At 46.4% G+C, this 26,255-nt stretch overlaps 12 protein-coding genes across 12 annotated transcripts; 6 read left to right on the forward strand and 6 right to left on the reverse strand.

The window, feature by feature from the left end:
• Positions 1-766: 766 nt before the first annotated feature.
• On the forward strand, positions 767-1,573 carry ASPWEDRAFT_117672 (class I SAM-dependent methyltransferase; the record flags this gene model as incomplete). The annotated part of the gene is made up of 1 exon (XM_040828758.1): positions 767-1,573. One exon carries the CDS (start codon positions 767-769, stop codon positions 1,571-1,573), a length of 807 nt encoding a protein of 268 aa, XP_040686225.1.
• A 2,146-nt stretch (positions 1,574-3,719) lies between these two features.
• Positions 3,720-4,353, forward strand: ASPWEDRAFT_44701 (nucleotide triphosphate diphosphatase NUDT15). The gene is made up of 3 exons (XM_040836327.1): positions 3,720-3,820; positions 3,870-4,075; positions 4,121-4,353. The coding sequence occupies exons 1-3, from the start codon at positions 3,733-3,735 to the stop codon at positions 4,274-4,276; spliced, it is 450 nt and encodes a 149-aa protein (XP_040686226.1). The 5' UTR covers positions 3,720-3,732; the 3' UTR covers positions 4,277-4,353.
• Positions 4,354-4,571: 218 nt separating this feature from the next.
• ASPWEDRAFT_116819 (uncharacterized protein) lies at positions 4,572-6,289 on the forward strand (the record flags this gene model as incomplete). Its single annotated transcript, XM_040828686.1, has 5 exons — positions 4,572-4,742; positions 4,788-4,904; positions 4,948-5,294; positions 5,343-5,896; positions 5,943-6,289. 5 exons carry the CDS (start codon positions 4,572-4,574, stop codon positions 6,287-6,289), a joined length of 1,536 nt encoding a protein of 511 aa, XP_040686227.1.
• ASPWEDRAFT_186717 (ferritin-like domain-containing protein) lies at positions 6,156-8,182 on the reverse strand. Its single transcript, XM_040832144.1, has 2 exons — positions 7,438-8,182; positions 6,156-7,394 (listed from the first exon to the last, which is right to left on the reverse strand). The coding sequence occupies exons 1-2, from the start codon at positions 7,780-7,782 to the stop codon at positions 6,375-6,377; spliced, it is 1,365 nt and encodes a 454-aa protein (XP_040686228.1). The 5' UTR covers positions 7,783-8,182; the 3' UTR covers positions 6,156-6,374.
• Positions 8,183-8,801: 619 nt separating this feature from the next.
• On the forward strand, positions 8,802-9,954 carry ASPWEDRAFT_31443 (uncharacterized protein; the record flags this gene model as incomplete). The annotated part of the gene is made up of 2 exons (XM_040833548.1): positions 8,802-9,243; positions 9,290-9,954. 2 exons carry the CDS (start codon positions 8,802-8,804, stop codon positions 9,952-9,954), a joined length of 1,107 nt encoding a protein of 368 aa, XP_040686229.1.
• Positions 9,955-10,071: 117 nt separating this feature from the next.
• On the reverse strand, positions 10,072-10,906 carry ASPWEDRAFT_669919 (uncharacterized protein). Its single transcript, XM_040838875.1, has one exon. The coding sequence runs from the start codon at positions 10,693-10,695 to the stop codon at positions 10,216-10,218; it is 480 nt and encodes a 159-aa protein (XP_040686230.1). The 5' UTR covers positions 10,696-10,906; the 3' UTR covers positions 10,072-10,215.
• Positions 10,907-10,936: 30 nt separating this feature from the next.
• ASPWEDRAFT_186719 (dynamin family protein) lies at positions 10,937-13,461 on the reverse strand. The gene is made up of 4 exons (XM_040832145.1): positions 13,137-13,461; positions 12,600-13,084; positions 12,420-12,552; positions 10,937-12,365 (listed from the first exon to the last, which is right to left on the reverse strand). Exons 1-4 carry the CDS (start codon positions 13,362-13,364, stop codon positions 11,088-11,090), a joined length of 2,124 nt encoding a protein of 707 aa, XP_040686231.1. The 5' UTR covers positions 13,365-13,461; the 3' UTR covers positions 10,937-11,087.
• A 2,341-nt stretch (positions 13,462-15,802) lies between these two features.
• ASPWEDRAFT_44707 (uncharacterized protein) lies at positions 15,803-16,569 on the reverse strand. The gene has a single exon (XM_040836328.1). The coding sequence runs from the start codon at positions 16,481-16,483 to the stop codon at positions 16,070-16,072; it is 414 nt and encodes a 137-aa protein (XP_040686232.1). The 5' UTR covers positions 16,484-16,569; the 3' UTR covers positions 15,803-16,069.
• A 334-nt stretch (positions 16,570-16,903) lies between these two features.
• On the reverse strand, positions 16,904-17,787 carry ASPWEDRAFT_175837 (lytic polysaccharide monooxygenase auxiliary activity family 9 protein; the record flags this gene model as incomplete). The annotated part of the gene is made up of 3 exons (XM_040831422.1): positions 16,904-17,096; positions 17,147-17,390; positions 17,457-17,787. The coding sequence occupies 3 exons, from the start codon at positions 17,785-17,787 to the stop codon at positions 16,904-16,906; spliced, it is 768 nt and encodes a 255-aa protein (XP_040686233.1).
• Positions 17,788-19,466: 1,679 nt separating this feature from the next.
• On the reverse strand, positions 19,467-21,423 carry ASPWEDRAFT_54123 (uncharacterized protein; the record flags this gene model as incomplete). Its single annotated transcript, XM_040838015.1, has 10 exons — positions 19,467-19,482; positions 19,529-19,731; positions 19,774-19,809; positions 19,855-20,057; positions 20,105-20,171; positions 20,214-20,424; positions 20,468-20,633; positions 20,677-20,939; positions 20,982-21,154; positions 21,199-21,423. 10 exons carry the CDS (start codon positions 21,421-21,423, stop codon positions 19,467-19,469), a joined length of 1,563 nt encoding a protein of 520 aa, XP_040686234.1.
• A 376-nt stretch (positions 21,424-21,799) lies between these two features.
• Positions 21,800-23,453, forward strand: ASPWEDRAFT_186722 (uncharacterized protein; the record flags this gene model as incomplete). Its single annotated transcript, XM_040832146.1, has 7 exons — positions 21,800-21,958; positions 22,008-22,099; positions 22,153-22,402; positions 22,451-22,576; positions 22,623-22,659; positions 22,707-22,825; positions 22,871-23,453. The coding sequence occupies 7 exons, from the start codon at positions 21,800-21,802 to the stop codon at positions 23,354-23,356; spliced, it is 1,269 nt and encodes a 422-aa protein (XP_040686235.1). The 3' UTR covers positions 23,357-23,453.
• A 1,199-nt stretch (positions 23,454-24,652) lies between these two features.
• ASPWEDRAFT_186723 (BTB/POZ domain-containing protein) lies at positions 24,653-25,618 on the forward strand. Its single transcript, XM_040832147.1, has 2 exons — positions 24,653-24,714; positions 24,765-25,618. Exons 1-2 carry the CDS (start codon positions 24,680-24,682, stop codon positions 25,402-25,404), a joined length of 675 nt encoding a protein of 224 aa, XP_040686236.1. The 5' UTR covers positions 24,653-24,679; the 3' UTR covers positions 25,405-25,618.
• Positions 25,619-26,255: the final 637 nt, after the last annotated feature.

Genomic DNA, 26,255 nt, shown 5'->3' on the forward strand with positions numbered 1-26,255 from the left:
TCCGACAACCGATCGGTAGTGACTAACTTGAGGACGTCTTTGTTGGTGACAAAATAACCCCCATTCCTGTGGTGGAGGAGAGTCATTTCACCGTCGGTGGTAAACTGTTCGAGTTGCGACATTGTGTCGAGGAGCATGATGCCGGGTGGGATGGTGGTGTATCTGGTTAAGGAGGCGAGTGCGCCTGTTGCGAGGAAAAAATAGAATAGCTTTAAATTGATGTTGGATAGGAGTAGGAAGGCAAAATGAAGATGATAGAGAGTGAGTTGTGATTTTGGCTGTCCCTGCCGTCATATTTTAGTCTAGATAAAGTGGAGTATAAGTGAGACAGACTGAAGGCTTAGCTTAGGTGGTGATCCACACAGCCTTGTGTTTTATGGTTGGACGGAACTTATCCTTGTTTGGCCACGCATTATCTCCTAAATGTAATTAAAACTGTTGAGGTGGCAGGGAAAGTCAGTATTCATGACACAGAAGATGAAAGGAAGCCGTGATATTGACTGCAGACTGCATGGTTCCAATTTAATCATGATCAAGTAAACACGGTGTCGCTTGTGATTGTGATCATTGTTTATGCCAATTTACCATCTATGGCCAACTGAAATATAAGAAGAACATACTGATATTCATATTGATAGGCAAGCTTTCACTAATGCTGCTAGACGGATAAAAGCCAATCAATACAATCGCTGCTATCTGAGATGACGTCACATGTTGACTTACCCCTCTTCTCTCTTCTGACTTCTATTTCTTTCTCAACTCCAAAATGTCCCAAACAGAATTGGTTCGCTCAATTTACAATGAAAGGAGTGCCAAGTATGATGCCTCCTTCCACGTCCTCCTCGCAGAAGAATACATCCGCATTGCACAGCCAAAACAGAATGAAAAAGTTCTCGATCTAGCCTGTGGAACGGGTCTAGTCACATTCCTGGCTGCAGAAAAGGTCGGTCCGAATGGACTGGTTGTTGGAGTCGATATCAGTGATGGAATGTTGGACGTGGCTCGTTCCAAGGATCAGAATGGAAAGATATCGTTTATCCGGCATGATATTTCGGATCTAACGAAATTGGATCTGCCGTCTGAAGGATTCGATTTGATAACCTGCGCTGCTGCGCTGGTGCTACTTCCTGATCCCCTCAAAGCCATCAGGCACTGGGCGACATTCCTCACACCCGGCGGTCGACTTGTGACCGATGTCGCTGCCAAGGATGTCCACGTTCCCAGTCGCATTCTGAGTGGCATCGGAGATCAGATCGGGCAGTCGCTTCAGTGGGATCAGAGCTGGGTCCAGGGCGAGAATTCCTTATATGAACTATTGGAAAGGGCAGGTCTTCGTGTAAAGACAGTCTTTACCAGCAAGACATTCCAAGTTCGGGAATATCATGTCGATACAGCAGACGAGGCTTTTGAGCAGGTAGTCTCCAGTCCGATGTTTCGCAACTTCGGAGATCCTTCTATCAAAGATGAGGCGAAGAGGTTGTTTATTGAGAGGTTTAGAGAAGAAGCTGGACCGGTTGGTGTTTTGCTTGATGAGGCTAAGATGTATTTCGGTGTTGCATACAAGCATGACTGATTTTATGAACTATTGAACATGGCATATATATCATCATCATCAACTATCTAATAAAACCGTCCAAACAATCACCATTTCTCAGTTATTCGATTACAAGCCAGGCATGTCGTATTCGTTCCTTCTAACTATGACGGCTGCTGGAATGGAGATATCTTCTGGTTCATTTGGCCAGGTAGCGATAGATGGTTGTTTCAGAGGTAGGTCGGTAAGCGACCCATCCAATGGTCACTCTTTCCTCTAGACATGCCACTTCCAGTCTTTAGGACTAGGAGATGAGGTGCAGAACCATTGGCCGGGATCCTGACTCCTGTGACTTCAACAGACACTGGAGGAGGCGGCGGTCTCTTGCACTAGGCGTGTGACAGAAGATAGCACGGGAAGTAAATAATGATATAGAAGATAAGAAGATAGAAAAGAAAAGAGGGAAGATGGAACCATATCTTGTAGTGAAGTCAAGTGGGAATCACCATACTACGGTATTGCCGGTGTTAATTGATAGTCACGGGTTCTGGGTTGAGAGCCTTATTCCTGCAGCTCCTTGCACGTGATATTGCAGTGGCTGGCAAACTGTCTGCATAATCAGCCCAGCATGAAAGCTTTGTTGTACCTTAGCAGGTGATAGCTTCATCAGCCATGTCCACAGAGCCACTATTACCTACCTTGGTCTCACCCACACAGAGACCAGAACCCAGAAACTTACATGACATCATCAGGTCTAGTGACTTGATTACTATACCTCCATCTGTGATCCGATTCTTCTATGTCCTTAGCCTCGCGTGTGCGACCGTGACTATTGTTTGGGTGCATGAAGCCTACCCAAATCTAGAGCTGGTAGGCTCTCAACCCTCGTCTGATATCCTTCGACTGACTCTCTCCAAAGCTTCCACCAATATCAGCCCCCTTGCTCCCTTACTTCGCCGCACTGTGTTGTATCCTTTGCCTTGCTTGTTGGATCGTGTTTTTTAAGTACATTTTCAATGACGTGGACCGCTTTCAGCCCAGGACAATAACCTGGACATCCGTGGGTGGCAAGCTCTTATGGGCGGGGGGATGGGTATTTATTTGCTTTGGGTATAGCTATTACTTCCTCGGAGCATTAGAGCCGAGTTGGGTACTTTTGTTTGTGGCGGCGGATGCGTGGTGGGATTTCCTGCTGTTTATTGCGTACTGGTGCCTGGCAATTCTCCACAAGTACGCGATGCTATAGTTGATGCCCGATCCCCTGTTTACAATCGGATCTGCAACGAGTGGTAACATTTGACTCTCCAGCTTAGTCAAAAAGCTATTTTGATTGACTCAACAGGAAGGTTCTACAATGACCGAAAGATAGTGGAACCCCAATCTCCGGGGTGGTGCTATATTTTTTAGAGAATCAGAAATATTACACTTAGATGTACCAATCACATTTGCGTAATCCCGACTATGTCTTGAAAATATTTTCAACTTCCATAAAATACCACTTCTCATACAATGCTGACGGGGCTCACCAAGATGAAGCCAACTACGCATGAGTTGGATCGAAACGGCGATGTTATTTTCATTGTTTACAATGACCATGAGGCTACATTGGAGAACTTGCAGATGCTTGACGCGCAGTTTGTGAAGGATACTCCACTTTGAGATGAAGCTCCGGAGGAACCCGAGATAGTAGAAGAAGAAACAGAAGAGACGGCAGATCCATGAACTATAAAAACCTTATTCCACTGCTGAAGCGTCCATATGATAAAATGACAGTGCAGAAATTAATGGAGTCTTGTCGAGATTTTAAAGATCCCATATGGCCTGATGGTACGCCAAAACACAGCTGTACCATTTCGGCGCACACGATTCCGACTATTGATAGTGTAGAAAAGAACATCACTGGGTTGGACCTGGGTGATTTTGTCAAGTACGTGCTAATAAGATACTTTATTGCTCCAAGACCATTCTCCTGATGTATATGTAGACTACCTCCCGAAATCATTGATACAGTAACTCCAATATCCTCTCAATTGGCAAGCAATTTCTTCGATCTCTCCGATTCTTTTTTCTCGATCAAGTTGCCTATATGTGGATGCCAGGCTAAACCTAAAATAGAAAGCGGGGATCTCCGCACAGACAACAATTTTGATCCCCCAGCTTGAGGCAGCCATGGTCTATCAATCACATACTTGGTGAAGATGGATCCAAAAGTGGGTGTTGCAGCTCTAGTCCACAACCAGAAAGGACAGTTCCTGCTTGGCAAGAGAAAGGGCAGCCACGGCGCTGGTTAGTTCATTCTTTCACCCCTTTCTGCTAGACTATGCTGACAGCCTAGGAACATGGGGATTTCCCGGAGGCCATCTTGAATATGGCGAGTCATTCGAAGACTGTGCTGTGCGCGAGACACTGGAAGAGACTGGTGTTGCTATCCATGGAGCCCACTACCTCACTGCCACCAATAATGTCACCCTTGCGAGGAATAAGCACTTTGTGACCATTTTTGTTGGGTGCGATCCTGTTGATGACAACACACAACCCAAGGTGAGTTCTTGATATATCGGTACGATATGATACTTATATCTGCAGGTTATTGAGCCCGAAAAGTGCGAAAAGTGGGAATGGGTGTCGTGGGAGGAAATTGTCTCGAATGCGCAAGCCAGTGAAGGTCAGGCAGAACGGACGCTCTTCCGGCCCATAATCAACCTCTTCAAGCAGCGGCCAGGATTTGATCCTCTTGCTTAATAGATACCTTTATTCAAATAAACATCGTCAAAAGAGCCATCAGTATATCTACATATTAATGCAAAAATATATATCGACTTTTGACTGCGGTAAAATTATGTTGATATGCCCAGAGTCACGCCATCCCGATGTCAAATGAGCCCACATACAACGATCGCAAACCTCTTATTCTCCGCACGGTTATCTCGTATTCTATCAAGCGATAATGCAAATGGCGTGATAGCCACATGTTATTCACCATCAATCTGCAGATATAATTAATCCCGGTCCCACGTTTTCATGTCAAATATCAACAATGGCAGACATAGTCAAGGGAGACGCTCCGACGAGCAGTACAGAAGTCACAGCTGATGAAGAGAGAAAGGCTCTACTTCGTTCATTCACGCCTGAAGATGACAAGCGAATCAGACGAAAGATTGACAGACGTTTTCTATGGTTGATTGGAATGATATATATCATCAAAACGGTGTGCATATCCTTTCCCTATTCTAAATACAATGCTAATGATCAGATCGACTATACAAATGCTGCATCAGTCAAGGTTCTGCAGGTTGGTTCGGATAGGAATATCCTCAAAGAACTCAACATGACGACCGATCAATACAACTGGGTTCAATCCATCTATTTTGTAAGCAGCTCATAATTCAAATGGATTATATTAATATCCTCAGATCAGCTACATCGTCTTCGAAGTACCGAGCAATATGCTACTGAAGAGGATGACACCCCGTCTCATGCAGTCTCGCATTATGCTCACCTGGGGAACTGTTCTCGCCTGCCATGCTGCAGTAAAGAATAAAGAAGCACTCTGGGCACTCCGGTTCATTCTCGGATTGTGTGAAGCAGGAATGTTTCCAGGTATCGCCGCACAGCTATGTGGATGGTATCGGAGTGACGAAATGGGAAAGCCCATCATGTGGATGTTTGGATTCCAAAATGCGTCTGGTATTGTTGGGTCTCTACTTGCATATGCGATATCGTATCTGAATGGGAAGTGTGGGATGAGTGCATGGCGATGGTGAGTCTACATATGTATATGTCTATGAAAGTGATACTTATAGTATAGGGTCTATCTATTGGAAGGCCTCTTCACTGTCGTCTTCGCCGGCATCGTCTTCCTCGTTCTCCCCGACTGGCCCAAGTCAGAACGAAGCAGCAAATGGCTCACATCACGAGAGCAAGAATACGTCGAAGCACGATTATCCGAAAATGCACCCAGAACAGATGATGCCAACTTCTCCAAAGACGAGGTGATTGCATCGCTGAAAGATCCACGCACATACGCATTCATGATATCGCAGGTCCTCGTCAATATTGCAGGATATGCCCTCACCTGGGAACTGCCGACCATCACGACGAGTCTAGGATTTGCTGGCCTGCCACGGAATCAACTGCTGAATATTCCTCCATCAGCAGCTGCAGTTCTATCAATTATCTTTTCTGGCTGGTTCTTGAAACGGGCGTATATGACTCGTCCTGCATATGTCATGTTCTGCATAATGCCGCCGATGCTACTCTTCTTCATTCTTCTGACTACTCTCAACTCTCGAATTGGCATCTACATTGCCTGTGTGCTAGGGAATATGTTTTACTCTGTCTACTTCATCCCATTCTGGGCCTGTATGTGCGCATCTCCATTTTACAAGTACCCCAGCTAATAAGACAGGGCGCTCCTCCTCTCTAAAAGGCACCACCGGTGCAGCCTTTACACTCGCTTTTCAATCCTGCGTCGGCCAAGTAGGCGGTGTCATCGGACCTCAGCTCTTCCAATCAAAATACGCATATAACGGGTATAAAACACCATTCGCCATCTGCGCCGCCATGGTAGGCGCTGCTTGTTTGGCGAATCTGTGGACGTGGTGGTTGACGCGGAATGTAGAGTGGGATGTCTGCCGGATTCGGAGGTTGAGGATTAAAGAGGAGAAGAAGGGGAGGATTTATGCAGATGATGATGTGAGGGTTTACGAGGAGAGGGAGTTTTATCGGGGGACTAGGAGGGAGGATACTGTATAGATAGATAGCAGGATGGATTGAGCATGTGCTATATACATGACTGTACTTGTACATGGCAGTTGATACACGACATCGGATGGATGGTTTAGCCAGCCTGGTACAAAGCAGGGCCAGCAACAACATGGGGGTTGATGTTACTCAAGTTGAACGCAGTCAGGTACGGGTTGTCATCAGTGACAGCAATGAACATGGTTCCGTTGATAGCAGGATCACCAGCATACGTAGCCAGATCAGGCTGGATCGTAGTGCCGTGGCTGGCGTTGGTGACTTCCAATGGCGAGTAGGTCACATTCAACTGCGTCACCCAGGCGACGTACTGCGGCTTTCCGGCGGATGTCGAGGTGACATAGCTGTTGTTGGGGCCCACTGCTTTGCCGGGAGTCTCCCATTGAAGCTCAATCTTTCGACCGGGATAGGACAGAGGAACGGTGCGGTTGTGGGTGATGGCTGGGGTGCAGCTGCTGCCGACCTCATGGTTGTTGACGCATGCATCGTCGCCAGTTGCGCTCTGGAGAGTGTTCATGCCAGAGTCAATGGTCTCATTCTCAGCTGATTCTCCATCGACGCGGCTTGGGTTTGGCTGGTTGAGGATGGAGAGAGCAGGGAAGTTCTGCCACACTAGACGAGTCTGGTCTGCAGGGCACGAACTGATATACGGAGCAAGCAAAGTCCAGGCCCACGACTGCGGAATGCCAACTTCAAACCAGACGGGCATGGGGAACAATCCTTCAAACTGGCGGAAGATCATTTGCTGACGGGCTTCAGTCGTGATAGACTGCGTGAGGAGAGTAGCAGCCTCTCTAGAGTCGAGATGGCCGAGGAATCCATACACACCAGACTCACCGAAGCGAGTCAGCTTCTGACAAAAGTCGAGGAACTCCCCGACGGTCTTGTATGGGTAGTTGTAGGTGCATTGCTTCGGGGCAGCTGCACCCAGGATGTTGGACAACATGGTAGCATGGCCGACTTCCTGCTCCGCCATGAACTGGATGAGATAGCGGTCTTCGGCGTTCAGACCGGCTTTCTCAAAGTCTTCGGTCGAGAACCGGGCGAGACCATCGTGGAAGAGGTCGAGCTCGATGTATTCTTGGTACACACCGAGAGCCTATCGAGTTAGAAATATCTTTATACAGAATGATGGAACATACCAATGATTCAAAATCAAAATCACTCTTTGCATTGTAGACTGGTTCAGTCCCGTCGGTTCCGACTCCGCCGGCAGGAGTAAACGGGGCAGGCTCAGCACTCTGCAACTGTCCATTGCTCGGATAGTCCGTGGCACCTGGTGCGATGCCAAGATCAGGAATGCCAGTTCCGACAGAGCTCGCACTGATAGCACCCGTGGTCGTGGGAGTGCCCGAGTACGGCGTGTGAGGCTGCGACGTGGGATGGTTGGCCACGGGAGGACCAGAAGGAGATGGAGCATGGCTGGCCTGGGGAAGGGCAAAGGCTGGAGAGCCCAGCAGGCCGAGAAGGATGTGTTTGGGAATCATGATGGTTGAGTTGTTTGATCAGAGAGAGGTGGTCGATGGAGGATTTATATAGTAGAGTCGAGGGCATCCCACAGGGTGCGTCTCGCAGATCATCCCAGGTCTTTGATGCCGAAACACGGAGCAAGATGCACCCATCATCTAAATCATCTGGATTATGGATTTGATCATCAACTTGATCAACTAAATGAACGTGGGTGAAACCTGCTTGGACTCGGATATATTAAACCGCTTTCGGTGATCGGAAGAGCTGGATGCTGCATGACGATTGATGATGAAATGCTTCACTTTTCTTGTTATGGATAACTCCACGTTAATAATATTAAACTGTCCATATCAATGTGCAATCCATCACAATCACAGTGGAAACAGAATGACGATCATACTCTACCCAGACAGCCAGTCGGTATCGGCTGTCGGATGTCAATCATCCTCCATCATCCCACTGTCAATCCATCCCATCTTCATTTCGCTTGAATAATCTGAACTTCTCGATTTTGATTTATAATTTCCCATTCTAGATGCCTTCAAGGTACTTTCCATCCCATCCTGAATACTACCTGCAATCAGCAGACATCATGTTCCTGCGTCGGAACGGGCGGGTTCAGGAACCAAAGGACCATGGATAATATATACTGAAATTAGCGCTGGATCGATGGAACCTGCGATCTTATCGATCTATGATTCATCATCGATTGAATTTTTGAATTTTCGATTCTGGTGCCAGAGGGGCATATATGTGTGGCACCATGGATCAGTGGTACAGTACAACCACTATATTTCAATGATGCCCAAGTAGAAATATAAGCTAGAGACTGGATTATTACAGAGAAATTTTTATAGCCCAATAAATATATGTCTCCTTAAACGCACAGATTGATGATTCTCGCGAATTGAATTTGACTCGTGATGAATGACATCATAGTGCAAACAGGCCAAACAAGGCAAACACAAACTGATAATCAAAACACGTCGCATCGCGTTGAAATGTCCATCATCAGCATCCCAGATCAATATCCAAAATGCAGCTAAAAGGGAGCATGCACGATGGGAATCCCCTCAACTATCGATCCCTGTTAATTCTTATCACCTATCTTTCTGTCTGTCTCGCCATTACCACATATATCTGCGTGTTGCTGGTCGGCCGAGCACAATTCGCGAAAAAGTCAAAATGGCCGATTGAATGGGGAAAGGTTGTCTTTTTTGGCTTACTGGCCATTGCCAGTCTGTCTGCGACGTGGTATTACATGTTTGACTTCTTTGCCTACTCGTATCATGACTGGGCGTGTGGAAAGAATCTCGAGCTGGAAGAGGCTACGCTGGATACCCTCGAGATGTGGCTGAGAGAGACGAAACTCTTCAAGGAGGCATGGGGAAGTGTCGTGAATACTCCTCACCGGTACTGGTGGAGTGGGCAGATCTTCTTCTGGACGACTGCGTGGAGTCTGTTCATCGGCGTCATGGGTAAGATAGACCCAACTCATCCTGTATAAGCCATGCTGACGAACAGGCCGACGATACCAAATCCCCAACACCTGGGCGTATATGCTGCTCGGCCAGATTGTCGCCATCTCGTTCGCCCAGAACCTCTTCTTCCTGTCGATCGTCCTCTCCAGGCCGTATTTCGATCTGCAGTCAACGATGCAAACCCCGAACGTCTATCTTGAACTCCTCCCGCTGCTCGTCTCGCTGGTCAGCTCTGCTATTGTTCCATACGTCGCGGACAGCAAGCATTTCCTCTACACTCTCCTCATCCCGCATCTCCTCCTGTTTATCCCCACAACCATCCAAGCACACGGAAAGTTGAAGGGTCCCTTGATCAGCCAGAGCGTGACGAAACGATACATCCGTATCTTCTCGTGGATATTCGGAGCAGCTTCTCTCTTCCAAGTCTGGACTATGTTTTATGCACTCGCTAGTCCTTCGCCAGTTCCTCTCAGACGTGCCAGAGACACCTGTGCCTTTGAGCCTGCTCAAGATACCCAGGCTGCCGAAGACGTTGGCCAGCGTCTCCTTGGAACTGTCTTCGAGCATCCGGCTGTCAGTAGTGTGAGCTGGGATGTTGTCTTCTGCACTGTTGGGTTCCTGTCCTGGGCTGCAGCACACCGATTCTACGCAAAGGACATGTTGGGCGGAATTGTTGCGGGATCAAAGGAGAAGAAGAGAGAAGAATAGTCTTTCTGCCCAACTCTAGTAAATAGAACACAAAATCTCTAAATAGAATATCAAGTGATGAAATATTTGGGCATTTTAAACTCCCACCCAGATCAGCACAGCCATTCGGATGCGCGCATTGACACATAAATTTCTGGTGTAGACTCAAGACATGTCCCCCCAGTCCCGCACAAACTGTTGAATCCACTTCCATAACTGGGGTGAAGCGACAAACAGATCTTTTCGAAGTCTAAGTTGATTGTCGGTATATTGTGCTTTCCATTAGGACACGAGCGTCAGCTTGGCTATTGTTTTTCTGAAATCGTTGTCCCGAAAATAGTCTTTTTCATCCTTTGCAACTTTCGAAACAGGTCGGTCGTCCCGTTGAACTTCATTATAAAGTCGAATATAGTGAGGCGAACATCGTTGTTGTAAGACGTGCTGCCCCGAGAACGCACAAAGAAGGCTGTCATAGAACTCTGTTTCTGAAACAAAAGGTCTCCGTGACATCTCCAACGAATATCGTTCATGTAACATGTGACCACGTGAAAAACAGTCCTTGATTTCGAAAGATGGAGTGTCTTTACAGAGTGACCCGATTTTATCGAAACGCAACTGCGAAAGCTTCCAGGTAATACCGCCCAGCTGGAACAGTATTTTAGCCTTGCTGGCGGTGTTTAGGTCAGGTTGAGGAGAACCGGCTGGCTTCCACACTTTTGACAGTGGCCAGCCAGGCGCTTCGCTCATAGGAATGAACGGCATCCCGACGTCGTTATAGGAGGAAGCACTATGATATGTTAGGACCAGAACAGTGCGACCGACGAGAATACGTTACCAGTAGTCGTATATTCTGGAACTGGAATGTCGCTATGAGCCCCGAGGTATCGCAATGGACAGCTTCAATAGGCCAGCTCTCAGGAGGGAATTGGTATCGGTTACAGTGCCCGGGACCTGCTAGCGATTTGACTTTGTGTCTAGATAAGGAAACAACAATGATATTGAACTATTTCTTATTCCAAAACATATATTCATTAGAGGAAGATCAAGGATGGCCTAGTTTATATGTTGCTGTTAATTGTACCAGATATTTAAAAATCATCTCGAAATCGCACAGAAAAATCAACGAACGAACAGACGATAATAAACCAAAACAGCTAGCGATGCAAAATCCGTTCAGAATCTCTCAGGATCTGATTCAGATCGTGGATCTCTCTTTGCAATTCCTCCCTCCGGTTGCATACCGTCATGTCCTCGCCAACCAACGTATCCAGCTGATCCCCGGGCAAGTAACGCACCCAGTCCACACTAAAGGCAAAGATGGGTCCATTAGGCCCGAGGAGATGCCTCTCAACAACCTGAAGGATAACATTATCAACAAAGCGCGCCAGTGCCACAGTCCAGAATCCTTGCAGATTCATCTGCGTAGTAAATATAAGTCGCAACTTGTTGTCGACGATAGTGCCCAGCATCTCGCTCATCTGCCACTGAGCAGTATGCAATGTTTCCATAAACCGTCGACTGCAAGTCTTGAGACGGCCCAATTCGTTCAGAATTGTCCTAAGCTCTTCCTCGGACCGAGTGATTGCTGCTTCCACAAGGTCATCCAACGCCTGTTGAATCTTCCTTCTGACTGATGCCTCGGGACAGGCACAGTGGAAGAGGACATAGGTACACTCCTTAATGCGCTGGACCGATTCATCGAAATACTCCCGAGAATAGAGATCCCACGACCGAACCTGATTCCTCCAAAGTCGCTCCTCCAAGTCTGGAGGGGGTTTATACCACAACCCATCACCCCGATTGCTGTTCCATGTTTCTAGAATCCAGCCGAGGATACCACCCATTTTAGTCAGGTCCTCTTCCCATGTCGCGGGGGATTCCATTAATTTTTCGAGAACCCGGAAGGCTTCATCGTTGTCGATGAATTCATACTCCACTCCTTTTGCGAGGAGCTTTTTTTCGAATGTTTCTTCGAGGATGTTGAGGTGAGCGCGGAGTTTGGACGGATCGTTTGCGGGGCAGTTCTCGCGATATGTTCCGCTAAGCCATTGTCGGGCCAAGGCTTCGTAGCGCCGTTGGATGTCATCGAGATAGCTTCTTTGGGAGCGTTCGTTGTCACGGGGAGTCCCAAGCACTATCAATTCGGCTCTTGCGGCTCTGAGCTTGTCTCTGATCTCACGCTGTATGTCTGGGAAGTATTTCTTGACGGTTTTATACAGGGTATCCGAGAGACAGGTCATGAGGTTGGTTATGCCGGTGGCGTTGCGGTTGACGGATGACCATGGTCGACGATTGAAGAAAGCCATTTCTTTCTCGTCGCGCTCACGGTGGGAGGACCGGTCTTCCAGCTCTTGTGTTGTGCGGTTGCGGACCGCAAACCAGCCTAGTTCGAGTTTGTTATCTGGGCGTTGGTTACGCAAGAGCTCCAGGGTCTATTCCACACCATTAGTAGGGGTTGTGGTGCCGTTCAAAAAGCAAGGAAGTACCTTTGGCTCATCGCGAGGCTGAAGCATATCGCATTTCGTAACCACACCGATGGTTCGGTCGGTGGCGTTTTCTTCTTTGATTAGACGAAGGACAGTCTGATTGTGAATGTCATCCACTGCAGGCATGACAGCACTAAACACTTAGTCTCCCTCATATCACATTTTGAGGAGAGGACCTACAGAATAATGGCCCTCGGATTCCGAATATAATCCCTAGCCAACTTCTCCGAGATCTTCTGATCTTCTCTGGACCCCCCACTCACCAAGCCAGGAATATCGACAACGCTAAAATGCGCCTGATCCGGCTTGTGCACATTCACACGCATCACATCCTCCCTTAAAAACCCTTGTTGTGTGTTTGGTCCCTCATCCTGAAAATTTTCAGGATCATTCATCTCCGCAAACGCAGCGGCCAAATCCTCCTGGAGATGGGGGAACACATCATTCCAGGTCTCGCCGTAATATTCTCTCGGAGGGAACTGAGTAGTCGAAGACTTTGGCTCGATGGTAATGGTGTAGTATGGTCGCTCGGAAGGCTTGCACCGGTGGATCATAGTTTCCGTGGCGAAGCGAGTGCAGATTCCGCTGTCGACGGGGAAGGGGAGCTTTGTTATTGCCTGCAGCAGAGAGGACTTTCCGCAGCTGGTGCTACCGATTGCCACCAACTATTCTAATTAATACATTCCAAGCGGAGAGCGTAAGGGAAGGGCTGTATACTTGAGGCAGATCCAAGGCAGACGTATCCATCGAGTATGTACTTCTCACATTGTCGAAGAAAGCCAGTAGTTCTTCTCCTTCGACACTACCGAGCCCTTTCAGAACATCGTCATCATGCTGAGTTTCGCTTTCGTGTTCGTGTTTATTTCCATGTCCATTGGTTTCTTCGGTCGGATTGTGACCGTTCACCTTGGTCGTAGGGGTTTCTGAGGGAGTCTCGGAAGGCATTTCGCGTATAGTTACTTCTCAGAACTAGCCACGCCTGCCTGAGAGAACATCCTGTCATTTAAAAGCACTGTCCAAAATGAAGGAAGCACATTACCGCCTAGCCACCAGACCGTTGTTTACAATCTCTGATATCCCGGTCTAGTTCGTGCTGATTGTCCGCTATGGTTTATCGACATCCAATCCACGGGCCGAACCGCGGACACAATGGACAGGGGGTTCATGCGGCACAGTCACTCCTCTTTGTTATCCCGTCTCATCACATTATCACGCGCATATATCAATCCAATAAGATATGAATTTTCGGTACGGATTATTTGTGGACATTGGTTTCAATCTCCGACCATCGGGAATCTATCTATAGAACAGCATCAATGTTACCAGCGATCTCTTAAACAGAATGTCCAACTCGAATAATATTTATCTGTTTATCTCCGATGAGTGCGACCAACAAAATGAAGAGCAAATGGTACTGTGCGCTAACAGTGTGTTGACATTAATGACTGCTATTCCGAATGCGAAATCGATTGGATATCGATTATCCGAGCATACATGAAGCATTCCGAAGTAATTAAGTTCAGCCATCTCGTTGGGCACAGAAGCACGCCGTATTCTATGCGAACAAGCAGAGATTTCTTCATTTATTCGGGATCTCGCAATCCCATTCAAAAGTTCTATGGTTCATCACTTGGTTTCCTGTATTTAGTTCAGATTTAGGGCTTCAGGTTGACAATATAAACCACCCAGTATACATAGAATATAGAAATCAGACCTTCATGACTTTCCGTTTGCAGACTAGATCGTTACCTTCTCATACACGTATTATTCAGTTCCATACAGTGACACTCTGTACAGTCTTCCCACTACCCCCTATTCTGACGAGTTCTTTTGCGGAATGACGAACACAACTCGATAGCATACACCTTAGTCAAGAGAAGATAGAATAAGCGAGAACTAAGATATATTCATCACCTTACCCAACATTCTTTTTTCTCATACGTAGGCTCTCCTTGTCGAGCACCACTGAAATGAATATCTACGACCAGCATTTAATCGTCACCGTCACCTGGAGAGCCCTGGCACATCTTTCAAAACCGCACATTTAGCACGGAGGAATACGTTATAGTGCCCTTATTAAAATTTAGTTGATATGGGGCCATAACCTTGTCTAAGCGGTGGTAAACGCCTATTTTCTGGATGATAGGGTTGTTTATGAGATCATACGCCCATATGATTTGCCGCTGTTAACAAACCAAACAGCACGCGATCAACCTCGGGAAACCTTGCTGTATGTATAGTCATTAATAGTAGAGTCGAATGATCAAATAGAAGCCTAGAAGAAAAAATGTCTAGCTCGTATGATAAAAGCATAGTCGATCAACCAGCCCCGAGAAGGTCTTCACTCTACTTTCCTTGTTTTTCTTTTCACTTCCACAAGGACATTATTTGCACGCAAATCTGGTTTCCTCCAGTGGACACCGAAACTTTGGGCCTCTGGGAACAAGAGTAGATTGAAAATTGAGGCAATGGTGACTAGATGTAACATATTAAGAGAGTTGACGGGTTAGAAAAGTATGCGATACAAACTTTTCCCGCCAATGGATCCCATTTTGAATGAGGGTGCTATACGTAAGACATCGGACGACCTCCTCGGCAGGACATGGACCATCTGATGCGAACAGTGATCTTCATATTTGTAGTAGAGTACCAGGAACCCTTCCTAATGAGTACCGAGGATCGGATCTAGCTATGCTGTGGTAATGCACTAAACTTTAACAAGGGTTCCTACCAAATGCATAAAAATAGAATGTCCATTGTTGGCCATATTTCATGACTAGACTTTTGGATCCCTGTTGTAATCGCGTCGCGCAAAATTCCAGCTTCATACTGTTCGGATTCAGTCCCCTTTCTCTGATTGCCAGACTGTGGCCTATTTTTCATTCTCTCCACGATTCTTTCCGAGCACATACGTGGCCAAAAGAAGGCGCAGGTCGCTGAACATTTTCTGCATAGCCATGTATCCAGTAATCCGTCCGACTACAGGTTATTTCACGTTCTGGGCTGGTTCGTCACCCGGAAAGAAAACCTTCAACATTCGCATGTTGTTATTTGTATAATGACGTAGTTCATACGGAATACAATGAGCTCCGCGAACGAACCGTGGTAGAGGCCATCGCCACGCAAACCCCACTACCAAAACCAGTATATGCGAAGCCAGCACAATGCATTTCACGATATTGTTCAAAGTATATAATTTTTTACATCCTACAAGACTAGAATAGCCAAGATAACAATTAACGATGACGTCTACTACAATCTTTTTGTCTGGTCTAGAATACGACAATCTCCTGTCCTCTGAAACAAGCACTGTTGAGCTCCCCTCAACTATAAGTATGCTATGTATGCTCCGAAGGTTCCTGCTTCTTGTCATTACACCCAAACACTGGTCACTTCCTATTCACAGTTCTCTCAAGAACTAACATCTTTGAATTACTTTTACGTCTTCCCCGCTTGAAATTGTAAACATGAAAACCTTGGTTACCTTGGTAGCTTTTGCTGCTGGTACTCAAGCTCTGATCAGCCGTACCGCTAGCTGCTGCTTCCATCTTACTGCTTCTGGGGGCGCTTCTGGCTCTGTCGGTCAACTCAGCGATGGGCAGAACCGTATTGGTGATAAGAGCCTGTCTCCTGCACCTGCATCCTTCAAATTATTCCTGAGGCCTCGCAGAGCTACCCCAACCGTTGATACGGTACCTCAGCTCCCTACTTGCCACTTCGTATATTTTGATTAAAAACTTGATGACGAGGACTCTAAGATTCTCATCGTAGAAGATTCTCGAGGCTGTGCTGCCGCGTGACCGAGGGTTTTCAACAAGAGTCTGTACCACCTGGGTTGGCACGTAGTGCACAACAAGATATTGTAACTTGGCATCATCTTTCAGATGCTTGGTAACAGCGGATTTGATGGTTCTCACATTCGTTGCAACAACTTGAGGAGTTCTCGGCGGAAGGTCTCGGAGGAAATTGTGGCGGTCCATCTCTGCAGCCTCCTTTGTTTTCGCCTTCGTGGTTTTCATTCCGGAGTCAGGAGGAGACGTGCTTCCAGTGGCTAGCGCACTCATTTCGGAATACGTAACGAGACTGCTCAATAATAACGTCATTAGTCACCACCTCTATCAATTAACCAATCCATTCATCAATACGTGCTACCAAAAAAAGATGATATTATGATAAAGTATCCAAATCAAACAGCTCATCACCTCATATATAGAACAATACTATCAAACGGCGGCGTGGTTCGACTAAGAGGTGTCGACCCCGCAGGAAAGATCAAATCCTCAGCGGAAATGTTTGCCACACCCGTAATTCTCGTATACTATACTGACAGAGGTGCTGTTCGAGCCCTGGCTCATCATCGCCCTCGAGCTTCGCGGGCCTCTGTCATGTGCGGGTAAACTTGACATATTTTGACGAAGCCGTGTACCCGCTGCATAGCTAGCGTAGCCTATAAAGCCCAGCAATGTAGACACTATGTTCGACGTCTAAGAGCTAGTACTACCCCAGACGCTGTCGCCGATCGGGGTCTTGTTAATATCCGCCTCAACTTCATCGGCAGAGTCCACCCAAAGGTTCAGGCCATTGAAGAGTTTCATATTATCATTGTAGATACCCGGGATGTGGTAGGTCTTACTCGGAGAGCCGTTGCCGGGCCCGGTGACTTTGACTTGGGCGCAGCTATATCTGAGTTAGATCTGTCTGTCTCGGGGCGTTTTATTGGGATTTACCTGTAGAAGAACTCGGCCTCGTTGCTTTGCGCACCGTGAAGACCAACGTGCTCTGCACGAACGAGGTATTCACCAGCCGGGGTAGCGTCTGGGATCTGGAACTCGAACTGCGACATGCCCCACGTGCACCAGGCGTCGGTGGTTAGATCGCCACTTTTGCTGCAGAGGGTCTTTTCCCAGATCTTGAACCATTCGCCATCGCCTTGGTACTCCTTGACGTTGCCGGATGGGGCTTTGGACATATCTGAGGTAAGGAAAGCCTAGTTAGCAAAGATAAAAGCTGTGTGTGGAGGGGTGAAGGCAATCATACAAACTTGGCCAGGCCCAGGATGCGCAATACTGCCATCATAAAAAAGCTTCATGGCAATCGTATCACCAGCAGCGACCTCCGCGACTTCAGTCTTGGCCGCATTGCTGAACGAGCCTAAGTTACAGTGGAAGTCACTACCACTGGGTGTCAGATTGTCAAATGTGTTGCTCCACTTGGTGGGCATGTAGCATTTGTTTCGAGTAGTCTCGCGAATGTACTGCCAGTCCTCGGATTCTTGGCCATCCACGACGAGCTTGCTGAAGATGTAGTGCGTGGTTGCAGGGCGGGACAGCACAGCTGCAACTGTAGCAAAAACGGCGAAACTCTTCATATCGATTGAAACTGTGGTTGGGGAATAAATTTAACGAGAGACCAGTTAACTGTGTTTAAGTTGAGGAAGACGAGTATTGATACTGTGCGAGCGAGATGAATCCCATATATGCGGAAAGGGTTAATTCCCTGATGATATATCCAGTGGCCAGCTTTTTAGTCGATCGTTATAGCTCCAAAAGGCTATGCGCCAAGCGGAACTTCCCAGTTGACATGGTATTATGAAGTGGGCAAATGTCTCATGTTGATATGTTTGGACAGATTGGAATGAATCGCTAGCTGTTTCATAATGAGTCGGACGGCAATGGCCGCCTGTCATGTAGTCTGGGCCCTGATTTTCCACCTTAGTCACTATTTTCGGCAGTTCTGACTACCTTGAAAGAGCGCATATATCATCGAGAGTGGATTTTTGTTACAAGGATAGAGATTTTACGTGGGTAATTTGGATAAGACAGTTGAAGAACTGAGTTCTACTCGCCTCGTAATGAGGGTTGTTATTGTCCAGATGTCTCCGGACATCATCTGTAATATGTGTTGATTAGCCAGATACCTCTTCTTTGTTTTGAAAAGCGTATTAACCCAGATTTAGGCAATGTCAAATATATTTTGTTCGTGATACTAAGGGCAATGATCACACTCGGGATCCTGCTGCCGGCAAAATCTAATCCAACTATCCTTTTCATGACTACATGCAATTGGACATAACTTGTGGAATTATCACTAACAATATAGCTAGGTTTCTTCCAACTTTAGTGAGACCATTTTATGTCATGGACCAGAAGCATCTACAGGACTTCCATGTTTCCACTGTTAGTCATCTCAAACACAAGTGGCAAGCCCCCAGCGCTGCTTTTGTATGGTGTATATTGCATTGATTGCAGGGTTCCTTCGAGCATCGCTTGTCAAACTGGCATGCAGTGAAATATTGGGAAACGGACTTGATGAAGCAATGAGGGGGCGTTGCGCTGGGCTCTGGCCCGAATCAGCGCTCTAAGTTATGTGTGTGGTCGCTCTGAGGGGTGATCCAGTACTTAAACGCTAATAGATTATAGAATAGAAGTTTATTTAAGCTAGAATGCTGTGGCAGCTTCGCTTACCAGTAGCTTTCCCCCGTTTCTATTGGCACAAACGATCTCGGGCGTGGGGATCTGAAGACCCATTGTACACTGTCCTCAAATGAGATAAAGATAGCCCAGTTGAAACTCCTCGAGGCAGGATGTTGTTTGGGACCGCAAGCACACGAAAAACCCTGGCGTGGTTTGCTCGCTTGACGGCACAGGACCTGAAGATCAAAGTCGCCATAAGTGAATATGTTATCGTAGTTTGAATTTGACATGTTAATGGAATAAATTCAGGGTAATATTTGGTGCGTGTCCAGGGCGAAAGCAATGTTGGTCCAGCTAAAAACAGTAAGGTTCACATGCTATATCACGAGGACATACAGCAACACCTCCTCACTGCCTACACTGCATAATGAGGCACACCGATTCTACGCCAAGGACATGTTGGGAAGAGAAAACGAGAGAAGAATACGTCTTCTACTTCTGAGTAAAGCCTAGCAATTAAAATTATAAAATTTACCTAAATAAATTGTCAAGTAATGAAATATTTAGACCTTTTACCCAGATCGGCACAGCCAATCGGATGTGTGGATTGGCCTAACACTCCGACGGCTGAGGTTTAGAGCACATAGCGACTATATTGTTAGCAGAAATATACAACAAAAGAATGATTGAACTTACAATGCCAAATTCTCCTTATCCGTCAAATCCAACTGATTATTATCAACAACTTCTGCAGTTCTCGATCCGTCTGCACTGGTGTGCTCGACGATGCCACTTTCTGATACCTGATTCTGCGCTTGGAGTCGGTCGCGTCGTTTATTTTCGCTGGATAGAAACCAGCGGAGATAGAGAATAGTGAGGGACGGAATGATGCAGGCGACCTATATTGTTAGCACTAGATTTAACTTGAGGATATTACTTACGACTAGAATGATAGACCAGGTAGGATAGTATCGTGGCTAGTCGTGTTAGTATGGGCCATCTGTTGTAGTGATGGTACTCACCTTCCATCGTGGCTGGAATAACTGAGGCGATAATATATTGCCCAATCCATATCCAATGTGGTACATGGCAATGACAGTCGTCTTCTTGGTATGGCCGGCAGATGCATTGGCAGCCCAGATCATCACGACTGCATATGGAATGCCTGTTGTTGAACGGATCCAGATGCCAGTGATCAAGCCCCATTTATTTGACCAGGGGAGGCCTGCAATAATTAATAACTGTCTGATATCCTCCCTGAATATAACTCACTTAGAAGTAAAATGCTGGATAGAGCACCGGGAATATATGCGACCAAGGATATCCAGGCTCGACAGTTCTATAAAGTCAACGTTGTCCTGGAGTCTTGGTGCATACATACCTTTGTCTTAGCCAGCAACAACGCAGATGTACTCAATGAAGCAAAGGCGACGATACCAGACACACATCCTAAAAGTGTAGTCTGAAGAACGGTAAATCCAAACGAGTTGATGATGAGCGAGTACTGATTGGTGATGCCATTTGCCATTTCTTGCGACCATGAATGGAGAAAGAACAGCCACGATTTACGGTCTTTCAACGCTTCGATGAATCTGCAATATTAGCTCAGCCATATATAGATGACAAAATACTTACTGGTATTTTTTAAAGTGTTTCTGCTCAATTCCCGAATGATTGTCTTTGATACGGAGAATAGCTTGTGCCCGTTCACGAGGAGTGAGGAATGAAGCATTGACTGGCGAGTCTGGGAAGAAGAGAAAAACAGCAACACCAAGAAGGACAGTGATGCCACCAGTCAGGACTACCAGGTTAGTCATGCCGTATACTGGATAGATTGGACTCACCCATGAACCACTTCCATGGAGAAAATGTGCCTGTCTTGATCCAGAGTACTCCATACGATAGTAGTCCAGATGTAATCGGACTAGCATTCCCAATCGACCACATCATCGGCATCAACACAGACTGCTCTTCATACGTAAAGAACATGGACAGAGTCAGAAGGAATGCCGGAACAATGGATGCTTCGGCTACACCAAGAAAGAACCGAACGACAAAGAGACCAGCAAAGTTTGTGCATGGAATATGAAGAAGAGTAATTCCGCCCCTACTGATGTTAGACATATTTTATAGTAGATGATCAACTCACCATACAACGAGATTACCAGCCAGCCATTTGGCAACTGGAAATCTCTGCAACGCCCAGTTCTGAGGCCATTCAGCGAGTAGATACCCAAAGTAGAAGATGGATGAGAGCCAGTTATACTGAGTCGAGTTCAGATGGGCATCGTCCATGATGCCGAGAATGGCAGAGCTTCCAAGCTGCATTCATTAGTATAAGTCACTGTGAGTGGAGAGATACATACTGTTTGTTTATCGACATACATGACATGGTATCCAATGCAGAGAAAAGGCAAAATTCTCCAGAGACATTTGTTGCGGATTATCCTGGCTTCCTCTGGCGTTGGATCGCTGACTTCGACTTTGGAGAACAGTTTGTAGCTCTCGTCGGCATACTTGTCTGGCAGTTTGGGGGTATTAGATACTTCATCGACACTCCCTGAGAGGGCATTTTTGGGGGCGGATGTCATTGTAGCAACTATTTTATATTATTTTTTTAACAATGTTGATCGACTGCCGCTACGAGGATATATATCCCCAAAAACGATGCCAAGAGAGCCTTTTCATTGTATGTAATAACCCCTCAATATATTCATTTCCAGGAGATGCTGTCCATAAAGAATGTACAATTTGTACAAGCGTTGTGGTTATCATCCAGACTATGTTGGCGCCATATCACGCCATGAGAGGCACACATTGGATGCATCTGCATATCTCCAGCCACTAACATGTATGCAGATGCCCGCAAAGCACCTCATCCACCGTATTTATTCCCAACCCGGACTGTCTCCGAGCGAGTTTATATAATTGACAACGACGCTCATACCTGTCAAATTAAACTACAAAATGTCGGCGGATAAACTCAAAGTGATAATTGCCGGCGCCGGCATTGCTGGTCTGGCTGTTGCCATCGCCCTCCAGCGTCTTCCCTATCTCGACGTGGAACTCTACGAACAGGCAGATGAGCTCAAGGAAATTGGTGCAAGTATTGCGATAAGCCCAAATGTAAGTTACTTGATTTATATTCTGGATAAAAAATAATTGACATTATCAGGGCCTGCGATCTCTAGAAAAACTGGGTGTTCTCAACGCCCTCGATGATGACGTCGCTTTTCGAGGCCCGAGTGAAATTCCCATGATTTATCGGTCAGTATTATCAAGTCGATTCTTATATCTTTTTGCTAAATACATCTATCCAGTCACTGGAAAACAAATGAGATTATCCTCGAAGAACAATTTGAAAATGTTCCTCTGCGTCGTCATCAAACAGCACGATTCCACCGGGGACATCTCCACGCAGCACTTTTACAGCATGTCCCAGGGGAAAGAATCCATCTGAACAAGAAAATTGTTACTGCCAGTGTTCATAGAGAGAAAGTAACTCTGCACTTTGCCGATAACACATCCGCTGAAGGCGATATTCTGATCGGTGCGGATGGGCTCAAGTCGGTATGTTTTATCATTCTGAACCATATCAGTCATAACTAACAGAAACAGAATGTCAGACAATCTTTTGCTCCAGAGCATAAGCTCAACTGGACAGGAAAGGTCTTTTTGCGATCGACATTTGATGCCTCGTTGGTGCAGCACATACCTGATCTACCCTTGGATTCAGTTCACTGGGTAAGTCATCCATCGCGGCATCAGAGTATAACTAACCATAATGTAGTGGGGATTAAAAGAGAACTTTTTTGCCTCTCGACTAGGTAGGATCTACAGTACCTGTGATCATAACATTTCTAATATTATATAGGAAAGGGTCAATATACGACCGTCGCAAACTTTGAGCTGCCAGATGTGTCGGAAGAACAAGCAAAAGAACTGATCTGGGATAGCAAGGGGGATATTGAACCAGTCAAAGAGCGATATAAAGTGTGTATGCCACCACAACTATACGACTGACGCTGACCATTGAAGGACTGGAATCCTGTCGTCAAGTCGTTGATAGAAGCAACGCCATACACCCGAATCTATCCCAACTACGCTGGTGATCCCTTAGAAACATGGGTGTTTGGATCTAGAGTGACTCTTGTAGGAGACGCAGCGCATCCTCATGGTGGCGCATTTGCTGCTGGGGGGTCCCTTGCTCTCGATGATGCATATACACTACTCCTGGCATTCAACCACGTCTTTCGCTTGGGGCATTTTGAGCCGAGTAAGATTAAGGATGTTCTGGAACTATACCAGCAGACGAGAAAACCACACACCGAGAAACTGCTGAACATTGTTCTCAAGAGTATTGGCCAGTCTTCGGATGACAGCTCGGATGAGGCGTTGAGGGAGAGGGTGAAGAACAAGCCAAAGATAGCGTGGCTGTCTGAACATGACGTGGAAAGAGCCTTTTCCAATGTTCTGTTTTCTGCTGGACATGGAATTTCAGGGCCCGAGAAAAGTAGAATATGAGGGTCATGATCAGTATACAAGATGGGAATGTCGTGGTCATGGTTACGTACCTGGCAAGTTAGAGTTGATAAGATTTGCAGAATCAAATCAGTCCCTCATTCATCTTCCAGTTTAATACCCAATCTGTAACAGTATTGCAGTCACTGGGAAAGCCAGGAAAGGAAACCGGTTATACCCATCGAGGGACCAACATTTTGCTCTCCAACCTCACACATTTCAACGCTATCGTCTGTGGCACAACAGATCCTGGCCAGTATAAAAATGGAACCCAAAGAGAAATCCTTCGGGTATATTGAGTATGTCTGGCTGTCACAATACAATACTTGTATATCTAACTCGGACGGTTTTCTGAATTCTGAAATCGTTGCCCTGGTTACAGCTCGATCTAATCGTCATTTCAAGATACATCAACGCCTTTTGGATAGAAAATCCAAAGTATTCCTTGCGGCATTCGACAGAAATTTCAAGGAAAAGGAGAGCAAGCTGTATATCTGCGAAGAGACACTTGAGGGTACACTTGTACGATTCATCGAATGGGCGGGGGACTATCCGGATTTCCTGCATGCTGGAGAGCACTCACGGAAAGTTACAGTCGCCGGGGGCAAGACTCTGACGATAAGGAATAGCCCTTAGGCAAGATGCGTACCTGTATATTTTTAGTGACATCTATGGGGTCTCGGAATTGAAGAGCCTGACTTACAAAAAAATCACCACGGCTCTCCAAGGAATGGGGAAGCCTCGAAATTCAGCCTCGCAGTGCTCAGTTATTCGTCTGCTTTTGGCTGTCTGACGAGCTTCTCAGCACATCGCCTTCGTTTTGCTCAAAAGTCATTGGCTCTGCTAATCCTAGTCGGAAGGCTCCGTGGGAAATACCTAGACCTAGTAGTAAAACTGCGGAGAGCGACACTCAAATTAGATGTGTAACACTTGGATAGTCGCGATTTAATCGACTATTCACACACGGTCCGGACCAGTTCAAAGAGGCTATCTTGAAACTGACCTGGTTTGTAATATAGCCTGTTTTCTCCGAGGTAACCGAACGTGCAGGTTCATCTGGTATCGTGGTGATTAAAAGCTGCAGGTCCTGAGTAACTTACAGTTGTTATCTAACAGCTCATTTAATAATAATTTCAATATGACTTGCTGCGCTGACTCTGGATGAAATCATCGTCTAAGCCATAGACTATAGATACGTAACGTGCTACCCTGCTATAGCCCAGACAGGTCACATGACTGATGAGTTGTTGATATTCCACAATCGCCTCAAAAACGAAAATAAAACCCCACTTCGCTTACCGCTGAATTCCACAATCTGAAGCAAAAATGGCATCGCCAAAGGGATCGTTTGGATATATCGAGTATGTTCACCACCATCCCGAATGATATGTCAACTATCTGACCCACCCAGTTTTCTCGACTCGGAGATGGTGGCTTTGGGCACTTCCGGGTCCAGCCGCTCGTTCAAAATCCACAAGGGACTGCTGGGTGCCAAATGCAGACTTCTTCATAAAGCAATAGAAGGTCAATTCAAGGAGGGTCAGCCACAATTATATGTTTGCCAGCAGACCTCCGAGGGCACATTGGTGCGATTCATTGAATGGGCCTACAAAGGCGATTATCCTGATGGAGTGGAAGAGCATGAAATCGACCCGCTCTTATCCTATGCCGAGCTCTATGCCTTCAGCGATGTCTATGGAGTGTCAGACTTGAAAAAGCTGACCTACGAAAAGCTCACTGGATCCCTGCATGCGCTGGGAAAGCCACAAGACTTGAAGATGCAAATCGTGGTTATTACCATGCTGGAAATCGTCGCAAACAGACTTCCTTCCGATGACACACTGGTGAATTGGCTGGCAAAATACACTGCATGGTGTATTGACCATCTCCGTGGCAATGAATACTTTGATAACCTGTGCAATGCCTCGCCTTCGTTCTGCCTGAAAGTCATGAACGCCGTCAATCCTGCCCCCAAAGCTCCCTGGACCCCAGAACGGCGAGGCACCACTTCACGTCTGAGTCCCAATTCCATATTCGAGGATGACTATTGACGATTACCTGTCTTACTGCTCTGATGTATATATGTTGATATTGAAGTGACGATAACGGGTTCATGATTATCGGTTTCTGTCTGGTTTATTACAATCAACTCTTATGCTTGAGGCCTCATTATCTGCCTCATCTTTCAATTTATGACCTGTATATTTCCATCAACTGTCAGTTACTTTCTAATGGAAGCCTGTATGTCTCTAGATATTGCTCCTCATGCTTTTTTTTTTTTTTTCGATAGGCAGCAGTACTGACAAATATCATCCCCTTGTAGTCACTATCGCTTGGCGTTGTCTTTAACCGTTGTCACACCATTTCTGGATATCCAGGCAGACGCTCGACGTTCTTTGTTCGCCAAGTACCAATATTTGACCGCTTGTGAAACCATATCCTCTCTGGTTTCTGAAAGTTTTCCCAAGTGTTCCTGCATGTATTTCCGAAGGTCTGGATTCAGCCTTGAGAAGGAAGTTAAACCTTGTTTCCTGTCTGATTAATTTCAAACTGTTCCTCCAAAGTGGCAAGCTACTGTCGAATCCCTGGATCCTGGTTGGAGCGTTGGTGTGCCTGCTCTTTTTAAGTCATGACGTCAGCTTGATGGGTAGTGAGATTCTGAATTAAAGAAATCGTCCATTTCTCCAGTGTTCCGCTGGGAAGTTGATGGTTCTCCAACATCAAAGCTCTCATAGGGAAGGCCTGGAGGTGCAAAAGTCCAAGCTGCAGTTATTGGTGTGCTACAGACTGTGTCCTCTGGGGTTCCTTCCGACGATGGCTTGGTCGAATGGTTGGCCAAATATGCCGCGTGGTGCATCCAAGAACTGCGTCCGCATGGATCTTTTCATACTCTTCTGTGTGA

This window comes from Aspergillus wentii, assembly GCF_001890725.1.
Source record: "Aspergillus wentii DTO 134E9 unplaced genomic scaffold ASPWEscaffold_7, whole genome shotgun sequence".
NCBI lineage: Eukaryota > Fungi > Ascomycota > Eurotiomycetes > Eurotiales > Aspergillaceae > Aspergillus > Aspergillus wentii.

Bases quoted from the DNA above. Each gene is read 5' to 3' on its own strand.
- ASPWEDRAFT_186723 (XM_040832147.1), top strand. From the start codon at position 24,680: ATGGCATCGCCAAAGGGATCGTTTGGATATATCGA. The intron at 24,715-24,764 runs GTATGTTCACCA...TGACCCACCCAG, and splicing joins GGATCGTTTGGATATATCGA to TTTTCTCGACTCGGAGATGG.
- ASPWEDRAFT_186717 (XM_040832144.1), bottom strand. From the start codon at position 7,782: ATGATTCCCAAACACATCCTTCTCGGCCTGCTGGGCTCTCCAGCCTTT. The intron at 7,395-7,437 runs GTATGTTCCATC...CTAACTCGATAG, and splicing joins ATTTTGATTTTGAATCATTG to GCTCTCGGTGTGTACCAAGA.
- ASPWEDRAFT_669919 (XM_040838875.1), bottom strand. From the start codon at position 10,695: ATGCCGTTCATTCCTATGAGCGAAGCGCCTGGCTGGCCACTGTCAAAA.
- ASPWEDRAFT_44707 (XM_040836328.1), bottom strand. From the start codon at position 16,483: ATGAGTGCGCTAGCCACTGGAAGCACGTCTCCTCCTGACTCCGGAATG.
- ASPWEDRAFT_44701 (XM_040836327.1), top strand. From the start codon at position 3,733: ATGGATCCAAAAGTGGGTGTTGCAGCTCTAGTCCACAACCAGAAAGGA. The intron at 3,821-3,869 runs GTTAGTTCATTC...CTGACAGCCTAG, and splicing joins AAAGGGCAGCCACGGCGCTG to GAACATGGGGATTTCCCGGA. The intron at 4,076-4,120 runs GTGAGTTCTTGA...TTATATCTGCAG, and splicing joins ATGACAACACACAACCCAAG to GTTATTGAGCCCGAAAAGTG.
- ASPWEDRAFT_186719 (XM_040832145.1), bottom strand. From the start codon at position 13,364: ATGCCTTCCGAGACTCCCTCAGAAACCCCTACGACCAAGGTGAACGGT. The intron at 13,085-13,136 runs GTATACAGCCCT...TAATTAGAATAG, and splicing joins CTGCCTTGGATCTGCCTCAA to TTGGTGGCAATCGGTAGCAC. The intron at 12,366-12,419 runs GTACTTCCTTGC...GGTGTGGAATAG, and splicing joins AGCCTCGCGATGAGCCAAAG to ACCCTGGAGCTCTTGCGTAA.